The 19,151-nt window shown below is 55.4% G+C and overlaps 1 protein-coding gene across 2 annotated transcripts; it reads left to right on the forward strand.

Annotated features, from left to right (window-relative positions):
- The first annotated feature begins 276 nt into the window (after nt 1-276).
- On the forward strand, nt 277-18,758 carry MTCH1 (mitochondrial carrier 1). 2 transcript variants are annotated; one of them, XM_027057858.2, is made up of 12 exons: nt 277-626; nt 4,443-4,527; nt 8,363-8,469; nt 9,011-9,088; nt 9,469-9,526; nt 9,875-9,926; nt 11,476-11,535; nt 13,997-14,141; nt 16,179-16,226; nt 16,428-16,495; nt 16,775-16,850; nt 17,917-18,758. In XM_027057858.2, the coding sequence occupies exons 1-12, from the start codon at nt 306-308 to the stop codon at nt 17,986-17,988; spliced, it is 1,170 nt and encodes a 389-aa protein (XP_026913659.1). In that variant the 5' UTR covers nt 277-305; the 3' UTR covers nt 17,989-18,758. The 2 variants fall into 2 exon arrangements, with proteins under 2 accessions (XP_026913659.1, XP_014925244.2); XM_015069758.3 differs by having other exon boundaries at nt 13,997-14,090.
- Nucleotides 18,759-19,151: the final 393 nt, after the last annotated feature.

The following is a 19,151-nucleotide window of genomic DNA, read 5'->3' on the forward strand; positions in this document are numbered from 1 at the left end:
GCCGAGCCCCGCCCCGGCCGCCTTCCAGGGGACTCCGGGGGGAGCGCCCCGGCTGGCGGCAATCTTCGCACTCTCCGAACCCGCGGCTCGGGCCGCTCGCGACCACTGACGCCCGGCCTGCAACCCAGCCACGGTCCAGGCCCCAATCCCGCCCCAGGCCAACATCCGGCGCGTACCACCTGCAGCGCCACACAGCCGCGCTCCCCCGCAGCCGCGAGTGGTGTGGCCCGGCCCCGCCCCCTTACGCCACTAGGGGCGGGGCGTCCCCCGTCACGTGACGGGGAGTGACCTCGCCGCCCGGCGCCATGGGGGCTTCGGACCCGGAAGTGGCGCCCTGGGCTCGCGGCGGTGCCGCGGGGATGGCGGGAGCCGGAGCAGGAGCGGGAGCTCGCGGCGGAGCGGCGGCGGGGGTCGAGGCTCGGGCTCGTGATCCGCCGCCCGCGCACCGTGCACACCCGCGCCACCCTCGACCCGCGGCGCAGCCTTCCGCCCGCAGGATGGACGGCGCGTCCGGGGGCCTGGGCTCCGGGGACAACGCCCCGACCACCGAGGCTCTTTTCGTGGCGCTGGGCGCTGGTGTGACGGCGCTCAGCCACCCGCTACTCTATGTGAAGCTGCTCATCCAGGTGGGGGCCAGGGCGCCGTCGGGAGATGGGGGCTGCTGTGAAGGTGACAGGCCGGGATCTGGAGGAGGATGGGGGCAGGGAGCCAATGGTGACGGATTTGGGAAGAGGGGCGGAAGACGGCAGGTTTGGTGAGCTGAAGGAATGGGACAGAAAGGAAGCGTTGATGGGTCTGGGGGTGAAGGGATAGAAGCGACAGATTTGGGAAAGGATGAAAGGAACAAGGCATTTGGCGGGTGCAGGGGAGGGGTCGAAGGGATGAAGGAGAGGATTTGGAGGTTGAAGGAAGGGAGGTGATGAACTTGGAATTGGAGGAAAGGGGCAGCATTTGGGGGCGAGTAAAGAAGCAACAGAATGGGGCAGGGGCGGGAAGTTTTGGCGAATGGGCGGGGAGGAGGATTGGGGGGCCAAAGCAAAGTATTTAGATGAAGAGTACATATTTAGAGTAGAGGGGAGCAAGAGCTCTGGATTTGATAGACATGGATTTAAAGCTGTTTGAGGGGACAAAGGACTGGAGGCCAAGGCCAAAAATTTAGGAGAGAAGGAAGAAAGAGCATCAGCCTCGGGGGAGGGAGGTGGAGAGGAGAAGGTGGCATTGGATTTAATGGTGAGGGAATTTGGTGGGACAGGGCGAAGGCAGAGGATTTAGCAAGGGAACGCTATGAGTTTGATGGCGACGACAGATTTGGTGGGAGGAGGGGACAGGGTGACGCGTTTTGAGGGAGGGGAACAGATAGGGCGACGCAGTGGGGGAGGGGTGTGATGGCGATTCTTATGGAGAGGGGAGCCAGAAGCAGGCTTTCAGGGAGAAAGGGATGACGCACTTGGAAGAGAAAATGAAAGTCACAGTTGGGGTCGGGAGGTGGGACTCAACAGTCCTTGTATGGGGGGGATGGGTTATGGAAGTATTGGAATTAGGCAGGAGGGGCGGTTGGGACTTAAGGTGGCAAGATTGGTAAGAGGCTGGCAGAAACTGAGGCCAAGGTGGGGATGACTCTGGAATGGAGCCATGCAGGGGCACTTGGCATATGGTGGTGGCCAGCAAGACCTTGCAGATGAAGTGGACTGCTTGAGAAAGAGAGAGATTGAGCTGGAAGGAGGAGGGGTGGAGGGGGTGCACTTGGCAGAATTAGGTGGGTAGCTAAGATAGGCACTGTTTAGATGGGGGTGATTCCGGCCTGGACTGGAACTGAAGATTTAGCCTAGAATTTTCCAGTTAGGGGAACGGCGGCAGGGCGGGGGTGTGAAAATTGAGATGGAGACCAACCAAGATTTGAGGTTTGAGTTGAGGCGAATGGGTGTTAGATTTACTATCTCTTTAACTGGGCTGAGAGATTGGTGGGGGGGAGGGGGGGAAGTTCGGTTGGAATAGGAGCAGTTGGAATCTGGGATCTGAGGAATGGGGGGCAAGGGGTTTTTAGGTGTGACCGGGAGTATGACAAGGAATGAGGAGATTCGGTCGGGGACATCAGGGTGCCTGACTAGCGTCTAATTGTGACTGAGATTTGGAAATGGCTGGTGGGGGGAGATTGGGACTGGCATTTGGTTGTGTTTTGGGAGTGAGGGCTGCTTGATTTGGGGGATTAGGATTGTATTTTCAGCAATAGAGATTACAGGTTTGGGAGAGAGAGTGGGGCTTTGGAACTGGTTGTTACCCGAGATGAGAAGTAAGGGTCCCAAGAGCTGAGTTTTTCCTCTGATGGAGTGAGATTGGGTGAGGGTTGTGTTTTTAGGGTGGGAGATAGGAGAGTCTGTAGAGTGGAGGGTGCTGAAATGCATAAGGAATGGGAGGGGGGAGGGTTCATCGTTTGGACCTTGGTAGATGTGGTTTACTGGTTTGAGGAGAAAATTGAAATACAAGCGATTCGAAGAGGGAATTGGGAATGAGGAACACCAAAGCACTGGGTGGGGGAGGATGGGTGAGCCCACTTGGGTGGTCTATCTGATTTGAACCCAGCTGGTGCTGAGTGTAACGTGTTTCAGGGTGAAACCTTAGTAGGTAGAGCTCGGGAGTCAGCAGCAGTTTGCAGAAAAGGCAGAACCTGTTTGAGGGGGCAGGTGGCAAGATTGGAGTGGCAGTTCTGGGGGTTGACTAGATCAAGTGACTAAGAACGCAGGGCCTCATATCAGGGTTCGTCTGTGTTAAGTTTTGGGAGTTGGGGATTTGAGGGTGATGAACTGACCCACCAGTGCCCGATACAGAGTTACAGCTTTGGCTGTGGTTAGGACTGGGGAAACAGATTTGGGGATGAAATAGGGTGAACGGGACTTGGCACAAATAATGAAAACTTGAGAATGAGGGGAATAGGGCTGCGATGTGTGCCTTTCATAATCTCAGGTACAAGTGCAAGAAATAGACTCAACAAACTGGGGGACTATGGGGTGAGGGGACACAGCAGACTTAAAGGTGCGCTTGGAATTACTCAGACTCCCAAGTTGTGACTAGACGGAGACAGCAACAGAACAGTAGCTCACACTTGGAGTTGAAGATGTGAAGGGAATACCGCCTATCGAAGAGAACAAAATCAAAACTTAAGTCAGAACCTTCGAACGTTTATCCAAGAAGGAGAAAGGTCTAGCAGGCGAGGGCTCACTGCACGGGTTAGCTGGCTCATGTCTTTCCTTCAACTCCCCTGGGCTGGAATTTGTTTTTTAAAGAAGGTCACCGTCGTGGAGGGTTTTTCATCTATAGTCCGTGATCTCTCCGGTAGCTCAAAATCACATCGACAGGGGACAGCCAGAACTTTCAAAAACACTTGACTAAGGTGAAGAAGGGAGGAAATTAGCCTAGGAAAACCCTGGAAGCATACCTAGTCCAGTTTTTAAGACAGAACATCCCAACTCTGCCATTCCTGCTCCCTTCCTCATCCTAAGGGAGCTGCTGTGGTGCAGGGGCTTGGCTGGCCTCCTTTGAGGGTCAGGGCTTGTGTCCTGGAAGGGGCCTTCTCCTATTCCACTCAGGTGCTGGTCTCCCAGACACCTTGCTTTCTCCCTGGCAGCAGAGTCTCTCTCCTCATCAGTTGGCAGCATAATAAATGGCCTCACCCTTCAGGAGAGACCCCACCTCCTCAAAGGTGTGTGGGTGGCTATGTCCTTCCCTCCCCCCGGCACCCCCCATCGTGCCATGAGTTTAATGGCTACTGTCATCATAACCTGCATCTATACAACAAGAATTATGATAGCCCTACAGAAATGAGGGGCGTCATTCTGTCACAGGGATATGAAGTGATCAAGATTAGAATACAGATGAGGAATTGTTTGAGGAACAGCCGAGTTTGGAGGTAACGGTTTGCTCGGCCTGGGAGCGAGAGCGACTGATTTGTCAGCGTCTGCGTTGGGTGCAGAAAGGAACCTGAGTGTGGGCCACACTCTGGGGTGGAGTTGAGCTGTCCTGAAGTTCAGGACCGAGGTGGGGGTGGGATGTGTTTCGGAGTTGGCACACTGGGGATTGAGGTTGGACTGGAGTTTTAGCCCAGAGATGGGACTTAACTGAGATTTATTCTGAGGTGAGTGCAGGGTTTGAAGTACACAAAAACACTGGAAATGTCTGGCATTTGAAGGTGAGAATGTTGGGGGATGGGGTGACTTGGATTATGGTAGGGGGTAGGGATCTGGGACTATACACTTCCCTTCATTGGGAGCTTACGTGATGCTGACGGTTCTAGATTCTGATGACGTTTCTGGTATGTTTTGCTGGGGAAACCAGCAAGAGCAGCATTGGAATTTGTAGGAGAAGAGGCAGAGGCCTGGGGTATGAGAAGCGGTGAGCCGGACCAGCCATAGAATCTGACCTTGCTTTTGTATTTGTTGATTCTGAAGGTGGGTCATGAGCCGATGCCCCCCACCATCGGGACCAATGTGCTGGGGAGGAAGGTCCTCTATCTGCCCAGCTTCTTCACCTACGGTGAGTGTGCTTTCCAGGCAGGAGGGCCCACGCCGACAAAAAAAGCACGTCACACGTCACAGGGGGAGCAGGCCCAGCTGGCCCCCGGGAACACACAGGACAGCGCGGCACCCAGGCTCAGAACTGGCAGGGAGGAGGGGATCAAAGAGTGACCAGAGGCAGCAGGGTTGCTGGGGCAGGAGCAGGTGAACAATGCAGCTTTGGGCCAGCTCCTCTGCCAGCAGCTGCCAGCCGTCAGCCCAGGCAGCAGGAGGGGCCGGGCCAGGACACTGGTCCCTGTCATCCCTGCCGCCCCAAGTTGTGCCTGGAAGTGGCCGGGGCGGGGGGGGGGGGTCCGGGGAGGTTTCCTTTTGATTTCTGAGCAGTCTGGGCTGTTACCAGTTTTCCTGCTTTCCTTTTAGTCCAGCAGGAGGCCTGTCGGGGGCTTCCTGGGTTCTTTTCCTTCTTCCTCCTCTTTCCCCTGCGTCCCCCAGGCAGTGGACCCCACTCAGGCACCTCCACACGGGGGCCACAGGGCGGCCAGCACATGCTGCGTTGCGCTTCACGTCTGGCATGCCCCGACCCGCTGCACGAGCTCGGGCAGATCGCTTCACTGCTCTGGCTTTGCGCTTCTAGTCTGCAAAGCTGTGTCTGCTTCTTCATCCGGGCCCCTCAGGCAAGCAGCCCCCAGCCCCCTCCGCGGCTCTGCTGCCTGGGAGGTCTGTCCACCAGCGGCCCGCCACACTGGAGCTTGTCCAATGCCACCTGAGCCCACCTGGCTGCCTCCACTGCTCGTCCCCAGACCCCCAGGCGCCAGCTGGCCAAAAGCCTTTCAAACCCATTATCGCTGCCTCTCTCCCAGTCCCTACCCTCCTTGGACTTCTTTAAATGTGCCCTTGCTTCTCCATGTTCCCAGTCGGCTGATACCCTCAGGCTCCCTCCACTTCGGCTCTTCTTTCTTGTTTGGTTAGTCTAGAATGTTCTCTGAAAATCTTTTTCTAATTAATTAATTATATATTTTTAAGCATTTATTTATTTTTGAGAGACAGACACAGCGCATGAGCAGGGGAGGGGCAGAGAGAGAGGGAGACACAGAATCCGAAGCAGGCTCCAGGCTCTGAGCTGTCAGCACAGAGCCCAACGCAGGGCTTGAACTCACAGATGGCGAGATCATGACCTGAGCTGAAGTCAGACGCTTAACCGACTGAGCCACCCAGGCACCCCACCTTTTTTTGTGTGTGTTTTGAGAGAGAGAGCTTGAGTGTGCATGCGTGTGTGAACGGGAAGGGGCAGAGAAAGAGGGGAACAGAGGATCCGAAGCAGGGCCTGCGCTGACAGCAGAGAGCCAGATGTGGGGCTCGAACTCAATGTGAGAGTACGACCTGAGCCGAAGTCAGATGCTCAACCAACTGAGCCACCCAGGCGCCCCTGAAAATCTTGCTGCTGAATAACCTGTGGTTTTGCCTCCTGTCACCTTTTTTAAATTTCACACACTCTTGGCAGAATCTGATGTCCTGTTTCTCTTCCACTTTTGCCACCATGACATTGAGTAGTCTAGGGCCAGGCAGAACATATCATTTTGTGGGGAAGTGTGTCCGTATTTGTTTTTATTTAAAAACCGTCAGTGAAGGGGGGAGGGAGAAGGCCCAGAAGTAGGCACAGGAAAGCCAGTGTACAAAGCTAACACTGGGTTTGTGGGAAGCCGGCGTGGCCGGCTGCCAGCCCCTCCATTGTGGCCTCTACGCACGCTTTAGCCGAATGAGGGACCCCAGGTCAGAGCCCAGACTGTCTCTACTTGTGTCACACAGTCATTCCCGGAAGGTCTCACGGTAGAGGGGTCTTGAGCCACATTTTGCCTCTTGCAGAGATGAGCAGGGCTCTGAGGTGCCCCTGCTCACGCCGTGTGTGTAAATGTTGTTTCAGTCCAGATGTTGTAAACAGATGCCCGTTGGGCCGCTTTAGACACCCTGTCTGCTCTCCCGTCAGGGAGGGGGCTCAGCTGTCTGCATGTCTAGATACTGTCTGGACAACATCTACTCCTCCCCATGTCATGTTGAAAAGTGCCATAGCTGTCGTGACATTCTTTGGTGTAACAATGAAATTCCTGGAGAGAAACCCTGGCCAGCTGTGGGACCTTCTGGGCCCACAAAGGCCCCTGGAGGAATTTTTGCCTGCCTTCCTCTGCTCTGAGAAACAGGAGTTCCTGCTCCTTTTTTACTGGTGGGCAGATCAGCTAGAAAGAGGTTAAGTGACTCACTCATGATCCCTCTAAGACTTTTTCCTACCTGGCTCTCTCTTGCTGGCTGGAGCTCCCCTCCCCCAAAATAAACCTTTCTTCCCCTGGTTCACTCTGTGAATCAGGGCACCCTGCCGTGTCACCCAGTGTCCTGTCCCCTCCTACTCTTCTCTTTCCAGTCCCACCCCCATCTCAGGAAGCTAAATATGCAGGGAACAGGTGCTCCCGGCCCCAGCATGAGCCCGTTCTAGTAGCGACATTGAAATGCTGGGTTGGCAGACATGTTGCGGTGGAGAGAAAGGCGCATTTGCCGGTTCCTGCCACTGCGTGGTGCTAAGGAGCTGAAGTCAGGTCTGGAAGGGGAGCACAGTGTCTGAGAGAAAGTTCTGCTAGCTTCTAGGTATGCAGGTTTAAAAAAAAAAAAAAAATGATCATAGTTTAAAAGTTGATACTAAAATAATGACACATTGGAGCCCCTGGCTGGCTCAGTCGGTAGAGCATGCGACTCTTGATCTTGAGGTTGTAAGTTCGAGTCCCACGTTGGGTATAGAGATTACTTAAAAACATAAAATCCCGGGGCGCCTGGGTGGCTCAGTAGGTTAAGCCTCTAGCTCTTGGTTTCAGCTCAGGTCATGATCTCACAGTTTGTGAGTTCAAGCCCCGTGGCCGGCTTCATGCTGACAGTGCAGAGCCTGCTTGGATTCTCTCTCTCCCTCTCTCTGCCCCTCCCCTGTTCGTGCTCGCTCGCTCTCTTTCAAAGTAAATAAATAAACTTAAAAAAAAATAATGAAACATTAAGAGAGGTATCCTTTTAGAGATCCTAATGAAAAAACACTGATTCATACAGGTAGGGTCTACCTTTCCTGACTGCTTAAGTTTTTTCTCTAGAATAGTTCACTGGTGCCTGTTACTTCTCCACTTGCTATGTTGTTTCCCCACCTCATCCCCTGCTGTGAGTCATAAATGCTAACAGGTACTAGGTGGGGCCTGGGTGCAGCACAGGGTAAGGGTGGTCCTCTTCCTGGTATGCTCAGGGGACATTCTTGAGCCTTTCTTCTGGGAGTTTTTCCTTTTTCCTCCCTTAGGTTGCAAACTTCATCATTGCCTGCGGGCACTCTGCCTTTTTCCTTTTTTTCTCTCCCCCAAGAAAAACTGTTTTTTAATTAACGATTTAGTCATCTCTACACCCAATGTGGGGCTCGAACTCACAACCCCTAGATCAGAAGTCACACGTGCCTCCAACTGAGCCAGCCAGGCGCCCCAAGAGAAACATTTTCTTTTATAAGCAACAGAATTGGTTTGTGGGTTGTAGCAGTTAAGTTGAAACACTAGCTGAGTTTGCCAAGTCGATTTTTCAAACTTAAAAAAAATTTTGTGACTTTGGCAAAAATACATTTTGAAGGTTTTACAAAAAGAAATGGGCTAGAGAAGACTCTGGGGTTGGGGCCTGATTGCTTGTGGGCTTTGGACAGCTGCCCCCTTCCGTGACCGAAGTCAGCATGTGCTGAGGGACAGGCTGCATCTGGTCTGGGTGTGACTGTGACCGGCGGTGGGTCTGTCGGGGCGGGGGGGGGGGGGGGGGGTGGTGACACTGCCACTGCCACCTCTGCTTTCTTGTAGCCAAGTACATCGTGCAGGTGGATGGGAAGATAGGGCTGTTCCGAGGCCTGAGCCCCCGACTGATGTCCAATGCCCTCTCCACTGTGACCCGGGGCAGTATGAAGAAGGTGAGCCTGGGGGGCGAAGCCAGGATTGGTTGCCTGAGGTTCTCCCCAAGCTCCCTGGTGGCCCCAGAGGCAGCCATGTGCACTGGTCCGGTTTCTCCTTTCCCAGGGGACACCCAGGCGCCATAGCCAGGCTCCAGACCCTGGTGCGTCAACACCTCCTTGATTGGGAAGTTTCCCGTCCCTAGCCCTCCCGCTTTCCCCCAGCTGTGACAAGCTGTGACCGCGGGTGGGGGGAGAGGGGTCCCCTCCCCCACCCTCCGCCAAGCTCCAGCCCTGGGGTTACCAGAGGTGAACCTAGCTGCAGGGAAAATAGTAGGAGCTGATTCCTGCCCTTCCTGTCCCTTAAGAGTTACATTGAGGAGGCATAGCTGAACTTTGCTTTTGGCCAAGTTTTTTGGGTTTGGGGGGTTTTGTTCTTGTTTTTAATTAAGTAAGCTTTATGCCCAACCGTGGACTAGAACCCACGACCCTGAGATCAAGAGTCACATGCTCCACCGACTGCGTCAGCCGGGCGCCCCGCTCCTTTGTTTTTGTACCTCAGGTTTTCCCTCCGGATGAGATCGAGCAGGTCTCCAACAAGGACGACATGAAGACTTCCCTGAAGAAAGTGGTGAAGGAGGTGGGCATCTGGGGTCGGAGAGGGACAGGCCCCGGAGGGGAGTCTGACTGTTTCTCACTGCCGAGTTGGACAGGTCATTGAAGAGACAGGGTTGGCTCTTCACTCCACATGGGTAGGGTGGGACATGGAAGGAGCCCCGGCATGGCCACTGCAAGGAATCCCAGAAAGCCTGTCAGCCATCATGGGGCCTGGCCTGAGACCCAGCCGCACCCCTGGGCAGAGAAAATGGGGGGTGGGTGACAGGTGGGGCTGTCTGAGGTAGACTGGCCCCATCGGGGGCTGTGGGATCCCAGTTTGTGCATTGTAAGAGCTTGTGTTCCCCTTGAGGGCCCATTCGAGAGAGAGGCCAGACCAAGTCCCTGCCCTCTGCTTTCTTCCAGACCTCCTACGAGATGATGATGCAGTGCGTGTCCCGCATGCTGGCCCACCCCCTGCACGGTGAGCCACCCCTTTGGAGACTGCCTCTCACCTGTGGGATGAGCCCTTGTGGACTGAAGCTGGCGGCGGTAGAGCCCTGGGAAGTGTAGTGGGGTGGGGTGCTCCCCCGGAATCGCACTGAGGAGAGATTGGCGGGGAGTCCTGGCCAGAGGGAGCAGGGGCCCTTCCCCGGGCAAGAAGAAATGGGATGCTGTGCTCACGGGGTACGACAGGGAAATCCCAGAGGCCCTCCTCCCCTGCTGCGCTCTGACACAGGCCTTGGGCAGCGGCCGCTGCACCGGGCGCCCCGCAGCTGGGTGCCCTGGGTTTTGGCCACGACATCACCTGCGTGTGTTTCTTTTTCCTCAGTCATCTCAATGCGCTGCATGGTCCAGTTTGTGGGACGGGAGGCCAAGTACAGGTGGGTAATTCTTCCAGGACTGGCAGGAGTGGTCCTGTCACCATTCAGAGTCTGCCAGGACAGGCCGTGCTGGGGTCAGTTGCCGTCCCTTCTCTACTCTCGTTCTAACGTGCTAGCTTCAGAGGAACATGGCAGTGGGCGGCCATCGACAGTGTCCAGGGGCGTTTTCTCCCCTCCATCCCATGTCCGGGGCTGCCCTGCAGAGGGGTGAGTGGGAGTGGAGTTGGCTTGGACCGTGCCACCTGGGACTGCACTAGGGATCCGTCCTGGACCCCCTAGTTCTGCCCTAACCATTTCTCCAGCTCTCACAGAGCTGACTTGTAGGTCGTTTCATCTTCTGCTTAGAGGCGGTTTCACCCCGTGGGCGGGGGCCCACTCCATTGCTTGCTTACCGAATACCTCCCGGCATCTGCCAGGCCGGCAGTGAGCTCAGTGCCGTGGGGGCAGAGCTGTGTGGACAGAGCTCTTCCCCGGGACGGTTATGCCCTCCTGCCCTCCTTGCCCCACGAAACCCCGTGGAGGACAGGAGGCAGATCCTAGAGGCACGTGGCAGGAGGACACATCTCTGTTACCCTTCCCAATACTCTTATCTCCTGGCTTCAGTTGTTTTCGGCAGCTGTCCTGTGGGGCCGCTGCCCCAGGCAACTCGGCTGCTGTGGCCTCATTTGAGGTTCACTAATGGGAGGTTGGCCCATTCTCCCAAAATGAAACCGCGAGGTTCGTAGACACGACCAGGAGGGGATGGTCTGGCTCAGAGCCCCAGTGGCCAAGAAGAAGGGCTGGGGGGCCTGGCAGGGCTGGGTGCCTTGGGAGCAACCTCGGCTCCCATCGTCTCTCTGTTAAACTTCCCCTGCCACCTAGGCTTTGTAGGGCCTCTGCTCAGGATAGGCCACTTGGCATTGCGAGCCACAAGTTGTAGAGATTGCTCTTAAGCCTGCTTTGCGTTTCATACCTGACGGCAGCCTGTCCTTTGATCTCCAAGCGCCTGCAGGGGAGGGCCAGGTGACTTTTCCCAGGCTGCACCGGGGCCTTCTGGTTCTAGGGCCTTCTGCTACAGGACCTTCTGCCTCAGGTTCCTTTTCTGCCCTCTGGGCAGGTGGTTCCCCACTCACCACCCCTCCTGCTCTCACGCTGTCGGGCATGCAGTCTTCTCTGCTGGAAGGCTGCTGAGCCAGGGATAGGCACTAGGGCCAGGCAGGAGAAGGTCCCGTTACCTTTGCAGCAGCCCAGACTGGAGGCCAATTCCCAAATTCCAGATCCACAGCAGGCAGTAGTAGAGAACCGTTAGGCTCCTATCCTGGGGTGAGTGGGTTTCCCATCCCCGTGAACTGTGTCAGTGCCCCTCACTCCTAGACGAGAGCTCTCTCTAATCTTCTCCACTTGGTTTCTGCCTGGTAACACAGAATCTCCTCTCTGCATCCCAGCCTGGACTGGATGGCTTTGAGCAGGGATGGTGGGCTCTCCTCTCCTCCCCCCCCGCCACCCCCCAGGGGTGGTCTTCTCCACAGTGACTGGGTGACCTTGTACCCCTGTCTTGCCTTCTTCACAGCGGTGTGCTGAGCTCCATCGGGAAGATTTTCAAAGAGGAGGGGCTGCTGGGATTCTTTGTGTACGTGAGTTTCTGTACCCCATAGCTGGCCACGTGGCGTGGCTCTACTAACAGACACGTTCTCAACCTCCCAGGCTGTAGCTGCCAGGCTCAGACTAACCACTGGGCTCCGTCCTGCCTGCATAGCTGCATTCTGGCTCCGTGCAGCCCTGAGGCTCGCGTGAGCCAAGGATTGTCAGGACCGATGCCGTCCCGCCCTTTGCAGATCACGGCTCACACAGAAATGGTACTGCGTGTCCCACACACTGGGGAGACGGACTGACGGGCCCCTTCCCCAGACCCCGTTCATTTGCCCAGAGGCCGATCTTCAGGAGCCAGGGCACTCTATCTAGGGTATTCCACATGACAATCCATACTTCTGGCTTCTCCTGAAAAGTCGGGAAACCTGGCTCTGCTGAGCCTGTGTTTGTGCAGAGCGGCCAGAGGCAGGGCACGTGATCTCCCGAGGACCACGGATCCCTGCCCTCCTCGCTGTCTTGCATCCGCCTTAGTTCACATGTAAAAGAAAGACCAAAAAGACTGTCCAGACAGAATAAACCACAAGCAGACCCAAGAGCCAAGCCTGACATACGGCTTTTGTTTGGCCTTGTTAAGACCTTGGCAGTGACATACGTGCTATTACATACGTAATATTCTAAGCACGGAGTCCTCTGTTCATTGTGGCTTTATAGTTGGTCAGGAGTTTTTATGCAGGATCTCTCATGTAACCAAGAGATGACCATGTAGGTGCGTGTGTGCGTGCGTGCGTGCGTGTGTGTGTGCATATGTAATATATAATAAATCGTTCTCACCAGGGGGTGATTTTTGCCTCCAGGGGACATTGGTCATGTCTGGAGACATCTTTTGCTTGTCACAGTTGGCATCTAGTGGGTAGAGGCCAGGGATGCTGCTAAAATAAACATCCTGCAATGCAGAGGTTGGCCCCCCAAAACAAAGGATTATTTGTCCCTAAGTGTCAATACTGCCAGGATTGAAAAACCTTGATCTATACACACACTCACACACTCCTATATTCAGGTGTGTGTGTGTGTGTGTAAGTAAAATGAATATTTGATTGTGTGACTGGTACATCAGACCATAAAACTACATGGCCCCACCTCTGGCTGTTTCCATACTCACTCTGTGGTCCTCTTCTGGTGTGTGAATAGATTCTGACGCAACACATGCTTGCTCATTGGGTTCTTCTGTTTATCACGTATTTGCAGACCAGGTGATACATATGTGTTACAGGACTGAGGAGGCACCAAAGCTTATGTGAGTGGTTAGTCTGAGCACAGGTCGGGGCAGCAAGATTGCAGATGGCATTCTTGAAGTTCATTTTAGTCACGTCCCTTTATAACCTAGATGTGTTATATACATTTTTTTGAGCTTTGCAAATATTTTTTGAAACATTAAAAGCATTTTTTTAGTGTTTATTTTTGAGAGAGAGACAGACAGACCGTGAGCAGGGGTGGGGCAGAGAGAGAGGAAGACACAAAATCCGAAGCAGGCTCCAGGCTCCCAGCTGTCGGCACTGAGCCTGATATGGGGCTCGAACCCACGGACCGTGAGATCATGACCTGAGCCAAAACCGAGTCAGATGCTTAACTGACTGAGCCACCTAGGTGTCCCTGTTTGTTTTTTTTTTTAACTTGTGTTTTTTTTTTTTTTAACATGTTTGCATGTTTAGATATGCGTGTTTAGATATTGACATTATTTCAAAATATTTGAAAAGCTTGGATTCCAGCCCCACGTCAGGCTCTGCGCTGATATCACAGAGCCTGCTTGGGATTCTCTCTCTTTCCTTCTCTCTCTGCTCCTCTCCTCACATTCGCATGTGCATGCACTCTCTCTCTCAAAGTAAATAAATAAACATTAAAAAAAACCCCACAAATAGCACACAGGACCTATTGATCTCAATCTGGCTTTTTGCCCTCTGCACCGTATTTTAGGGACCTTCCATCGCATTTTGTAGAGCTGTTTAATTCTAAAGGCCATCATTTTAACTGTCAGTCCTCTTTGCAAAAGCTTGTGTGGAATGGCTTCAATGGAACATTCTAGGGGTGAAGACAACAGATGCATGGAGCAGAGTGTTTTGTGAGAGTTGATTAGGTAAAGAGGCCAGGAGAAAACTATCAATGTGTAGACCCTGTTTCATAATCTGCATTTGAAAATCCCAGATTTAGCAACATTCACATCTTGAGGCCGGGCCTCTGTAGTTGGAAAACCACTTGTGAGACCGCAGACTTACTGGCATCAGATGTGGTTGGTGTGTGACACCCCCACGGAGAAAAGCATACTGCCTTCCTGGCGTGGGTAGCCACTGGCCCACATGGCCCCTGCAGGCTGTTGTCCTGAGGCGGTACTTTTGGATATGCTGAAGTTTTCAGCTTGGAACATCCCTGCCTCCTTCCTGGGCGTGGAGCCCCCAAGAAATGTTCCCCTCCCTCCCCTGCTCATCTTTGCTCACCTTGTTTTTTAGCGGCTTAATCCCTCACCTCCTTGGAGATGTGGTTTTCTTGTGGGGCTGTAACCTGCTGGCCCACTTCATCAATGCCTACCTGGTGGATGACAGCGTGAGTGACACCCCAGGGGGGCTGGGAAACGACCAGAATCCAGGTTCCCAGGTTGGTTGGAACAAGGACTTGTCAATCTTTCCGTGTACCGCTGATGGTCAGGGGCAGACTCGAGGACTCTAGGATCTGAGCACCAAGGTCCTGAGGGCTAGGGAGTCTCTGGGGAGTGGCCTAAGAGGGCCTCTCATTGTCCCGGGGGCAGCTTTGCTTCTGGGGAGAGTGGGCTCCAGAGAGGAGATTCAAGATCCGCAACCAGACCTGGAGGAGTTCGTGGAATGCATGTCCTTGGGCAGTTTTCGAAATAAAACGGATCCCAGCTTATCCGAGGAAATGATCCAAGTAGGAATCAGGAAATCAGGACACAGACCAGCTAATAACCCTCTAACTTTTGCTTCATGTTTCATGCTTAACATTCACTCTTTTGTGAACATTATGGTATTTGATCCCAATAGCACCCCATTTGTGAAAGGAACAGGGCAGGTGTAATGTCCCATTTTACTGGTAGAGAAGTTGAGACCCAAAGATTGAGAGGCTCTCCAGAGGCACTCGGCTAGGACTCAGCAGGGCTGGGACTGGGTCTTTCCCTGTGCTGGGCTGAGGGTGCTTCCTCCCGCCTCGAGGTTTTTTAGTTCGGCTAGGAAGTATACCTTATAGGCACACCCCACTCTTGTTAGCAGTGGTCCATACAGCCTGGTCTGCACAGACCTCAGCAGGCTAGGTCAGGCATGAGGAGGCTTTGATCCTTCTAAAAGGTGCTTGTTTCAGAAAGGTGTCTGGGGACCTGGTGGGTTGACAGGTTCTGCCTGAACCAGGTTGAGCTGGGGAGCAGTGATGGGCAGGTAGCCAGACACGCTAAGAGCAGGGATTGCCAGCCCCAGGAGGATAGGCGGGCTGGGGGCCTGTCTGTCAGAACCACCTCGTGGTGGGGGTGGGGGTTCATAGTGTGCGTATGTCTGTGTCTGGGCATGTGTCGTGTGGTGAAGAATGTACCGCCCCAGCTGAGAGCCTCTGCTCAGGGAAACCAGGGCTGGCCTTGGGTAGGGAGTCTCGCTGGCCTTTCAGCGTAAGCAGGTTCCTAAAGCTCCCTGGAGGCCAGCTCCCACTTGCAGTCAGAGTGGCACACACCCAGGGCCCTGCCCTTTCTCAGGGCCTTGGGGAGGGGGCGGGCGGCGTGTTGCTGCTGTCACATGCAGAGCAAGGCGGGGACAGCTGGGGCATCTTAGTGGGGGGAGGGGTGGCCCACAGCTGGAGGGTTTCCCCTGAGTCCAGGCGGGCGGGTGTTTGACCAGGGGCTGCTGCGCTTAGCACCAGCACCGGCAGTCACCAGCGTCGCGGAAAGGGCTTTGCGAGCGCTCTTCTGCGTGTGGCTTAAAGGCCAAGGCGAGGTTGCCTGTGAGGCAGCCGCGCAAGCCTCCATCTGGGGCTACTGGGCATCCGCCTGGCAGGATGGCCACGCCCCAGGAAGCCAAGGCACAGGTAGTCACCCTTCCTAGCGAGGGGCCGTCCCCTGGGCAAAGAATTCAGATGTTGGGGCTCGGAAGGGGGTGAGACTTTGCTAAGGTGGGAGGGTAGCAGTAGGCTTCGAGTTCCCCCTCGCCTTTTGCTGCAGGACCAGGATTCTGTGTCTGGGGAGTTCGGGGGGGTGTCTGTCTTTTCGTCCACCTGCTGACCACCGACTGTGTGCCAAGCCCTGGACACTGATCGAGGCAGACCCAGGCCACGCCCTTGGAACTCACGGCTCGTTGGGGTTCACAGGCCAGTGGCCAGTGATCCCGTTTACGTGGCCTGCACCTGTGCTCCTCACCATCCCTGGTGGGCTCTCCAAAGCCTTGTCAGTCCACTTACCCCACTTCCGTCTCTCAGAGCTGCCCTTGGCTCTGACTACAAGGCCACAGAAGCCACCGGCGGGCCTAAAAGGGAACTCTGTGCAGCAGTGTGCGAGGAACCGAGCCCAGAGGGTGTGTGAGGCCGGTGTGCGGGGTGAGGTGGGGGGGCCGCAGACCAGGTAGCATGGGGCGAGGGTGCTTGTCTGAAGTCTGCATCCCAAGGTACCTGTAGCAAACCGGTCTCCCTTTCTTGTCCCTCCAGTTCAGCCAGGCCCTGGCCATCCGGAGCTATACCAAATTTGTGATGGGGGTAAGTTGAGCCAGCTGCTCAGCCCGCTGCCCTTTCCGCTGCCCTGTGGGCCTGGGTTGGGCTTAGGAAGCCAGCTCTAATGGTGGCTGGAGGCAGGCCTAAGTGTAGGGTGTGGGGACAACGTGTCCTCGCTCCCTGGGCCGGGGTACGGGCTGGTGGTGGTGGTGGGGTCACTGCCATTCATGTCTCCCCGGATCTCAGATTGCGGTGAGCATGCTGACCTACCCCTTCCTGCTGGTCGGTGACCTCATGGCTGTGAACAACTGCGGGTAGGTGTGCACCCCTCCCCCAGGCACCCTGCCAGGACCGTGGGGGGTGGCGGTCCAGCTGAGGCTGTCCGGTGCCCTGCTTTCTCCCGACTGCTCTGTGTGTAGGCTGGGTCCCCGGTATCCTGGCGTCCTCTGGGATTCACTGCCCCCCTTGGGGATGAATCTGGGATTCAGGAGGTGGGTGGTGGCAGCTCCGGGCCACCCCTTGAGATCTCCTGTCCCTTGGCTGATCCGTCTCCCGTTGTTCACTGGGGCTGACGTGCTCTCCTTCCTGGGCAGGCTGCAGGCTGGGCTCCCCCCGTATTCCCCCGTGTTCAAATCTTGGATCCACTGCTGGAAATACCTGAGTGTGCAGGTAGGCAAAGCTCCTAACAGAGGAGGTTTCCCCCACTCTTCCCCCACGTCAATCAGGTGAGACGGTTTTGTGGACTCGACGCTGCGTGGGAAGACAAGGGATCGTCCTGGGGTCCAGTGTTGTCAGTAGGGAGGATAAAGAACGGAGACCTTTGGCGTAAGGCATCTTCGTTAAATTTTCACTTTATTTTACAAAAGATGTGAGGTCATTAGATCTGAATTTGCTTATCGATCTTACATTAGACACCGTCTCCTTTTCTTCCTCAACTTTTAAAGACTCATACTGTGAGGGAGCCCATGGGGTAGGTGGTGAACCTGAAGCCCAGGACCTTAGACCTCGAGTAACACGGCTGACAGCGCAGCGGCCCAGAGCACTTCTGACGAGCAGCCGCCGTGTCCGAGGCTGACCTCTCCCTTCTGTGGGTCATCCCTGGTGTCCAGGAGAACCCGAGGCTTGAACTGGGCCATGCGGCGAGGGTGCCCGTCTTGGGATTTCGTGTTCTCTGCCCAGGCACCCTCTTGCTGGGCTGCAGCCCTTGGGCCCAGAGGTCAAGGATCCAGGTGTCTGGCTCAGGGCAGACCCTTGCCTTTTCCTAGCCTTGGTTTGCCTCGGCTAGGGCAAGCGGGGCAGCGGTCGGGGGAGGAGCCGGCACGCTGACAGGCCTCAGGGTCGAGAAGAGGACAGGTGGGAGGAAGCAAGGGAGCAAGAGACACAGTTCTTCCCAGCGGCTCCCGTCAGGTCTACGTCACATCCCATGGGCATTAGGGAGTCCCCGAAGTGTCTGAAGCCAGAAGGGCAGTGAGTCTCCTCTCTGGGGGTTTCCTGCTGAGTAGCCCCAGCGACATTGGACACCCTGTGACGTGAGGCAGTCCGCTCCCTTGTGCCTCAGCACGTGGCATGTTCTGACACTGCCCTCTAGGATTGCAAGCCTGCGCCCTCCACCCCTGCCTGACCCTGGGGTCTCTGAGCTGCTGGACCCTCTCTTGTCCCCTGCTGGCCTTGCTCAGGGGCAGGATGAGAAGCTTGGTGGCCCCTTTCACTGACCTGACTGTTGCTTCCAATCCAGGGCCAGCTTTTCCGTGGCTCCAGCTTGCTTTTCCGCCGGGTGTCCTCAGGATCGTGCTTTGCCCTGGAGTAACCTGAATCGCCTGAAAAAACATGCTGCGTCAGCCTGGCCACTGGGGGTGGGGCCTGACCGTGTCGGGCGCCTGTCAGATGAGTCCAACCCAACGACACCTAGATGTGCTCCAGCCAGCTGGGCTTCGGTTTCCGTATTTACCGTGCGTCTGTCCAGAAGTGGGGGTTGGGTGGGGGTGAGGCTGCACCCAGTGGATTGGTTACCTGTTAGGTCCGGGGAGGGTGGGGCAGGCCCAGGGCATTCGGGCACAATCCCCTTCCTTCGCTCACGTGCCAAGTCTGCCTTGTGAAGGGGGCCAGAGAATGGCTAGTGGAGGCCCAGGTAGGATGGGAAAAGGCTCACGGGGTCAGCTCCCACCCCCCCCCTCATACCCACGTCTGCCCCAGCCTCATCCTGCGCCTCAGCTGGGGGCATTGCCCCCCCTGCTTTGTAAATACGGCGGGATCCGCTTTCATGAGGCCGCCATCATGTCTAGGCCTGTGCGAGAAAGCCCTTGCCACGTTCTGCCTTCGTTCTTCTCAACACTACTTTTCTGATGCCAAGGCGGGCACCTTCTGAATGGGAAATCGTGTGACTGCTCAGAATGTGTCTCCCTCATCAAATGCTCGTCGGTTTATTGGTGATGCCTCACATGCAGGATCTGGTTACCTGTGCAGTTGTGAACACCCAGAAGTTAGGCAGGTCAGTGTCTCTCATACTATTCGGTTTAAAAGTTCCCGATAAGATTTGACCTTTTCTCCCTCAAATAAATGTATCGGTGGTGATTTGGAGTTTTGTGGAGAGTCCGTTCTTTTTAATTTTTTTCATTTTTATTTATTTTTGAGAGAGAGAGTGTGAGCAGGGGAGGGGCAGAGAGAGAGCGGGACACAGAATCCGAAGCAGGCTCCAGGCTCTGAGCTGTCAGCACAGAGCCCGACGTGGGACCCTAACTCACGAACCGTGAGATCCTGACCTGAGCCGAAGTTGGACACTTAAGCCATCGCCTGGAGAGGCCCTCCCAGCTTCAGAAAATGTTCCACCCAAACCCCTGTCGCCTCAGCACGGTTTGCGGATGACATTCTTGGGTTTTGTCAAGAGTCATTTGGCGTGGTTACAGCAGAAGGGGTAGACATGGGCCCAGCTAAAGCGCCGAGCTCTGTCTTCTCTGGCAAGGACAGATCTCC

Source organism: Acinonyx jubatus, chromosome B2 (genome assembly GCF_027475565.1).
Source record: "Acinonyx jubatus isolate Ajub_Pintada_27869175 chromosome B2, VMU_Ajub_asm_v1.0, whole genome shotgun sequence".
Classification (NCBI taxonomy): Eukaryota; Metazoa; Chordata; class Mammalia; order Carnivora; family Felidae; genus Acinonyx; species Acinonyx jubatus.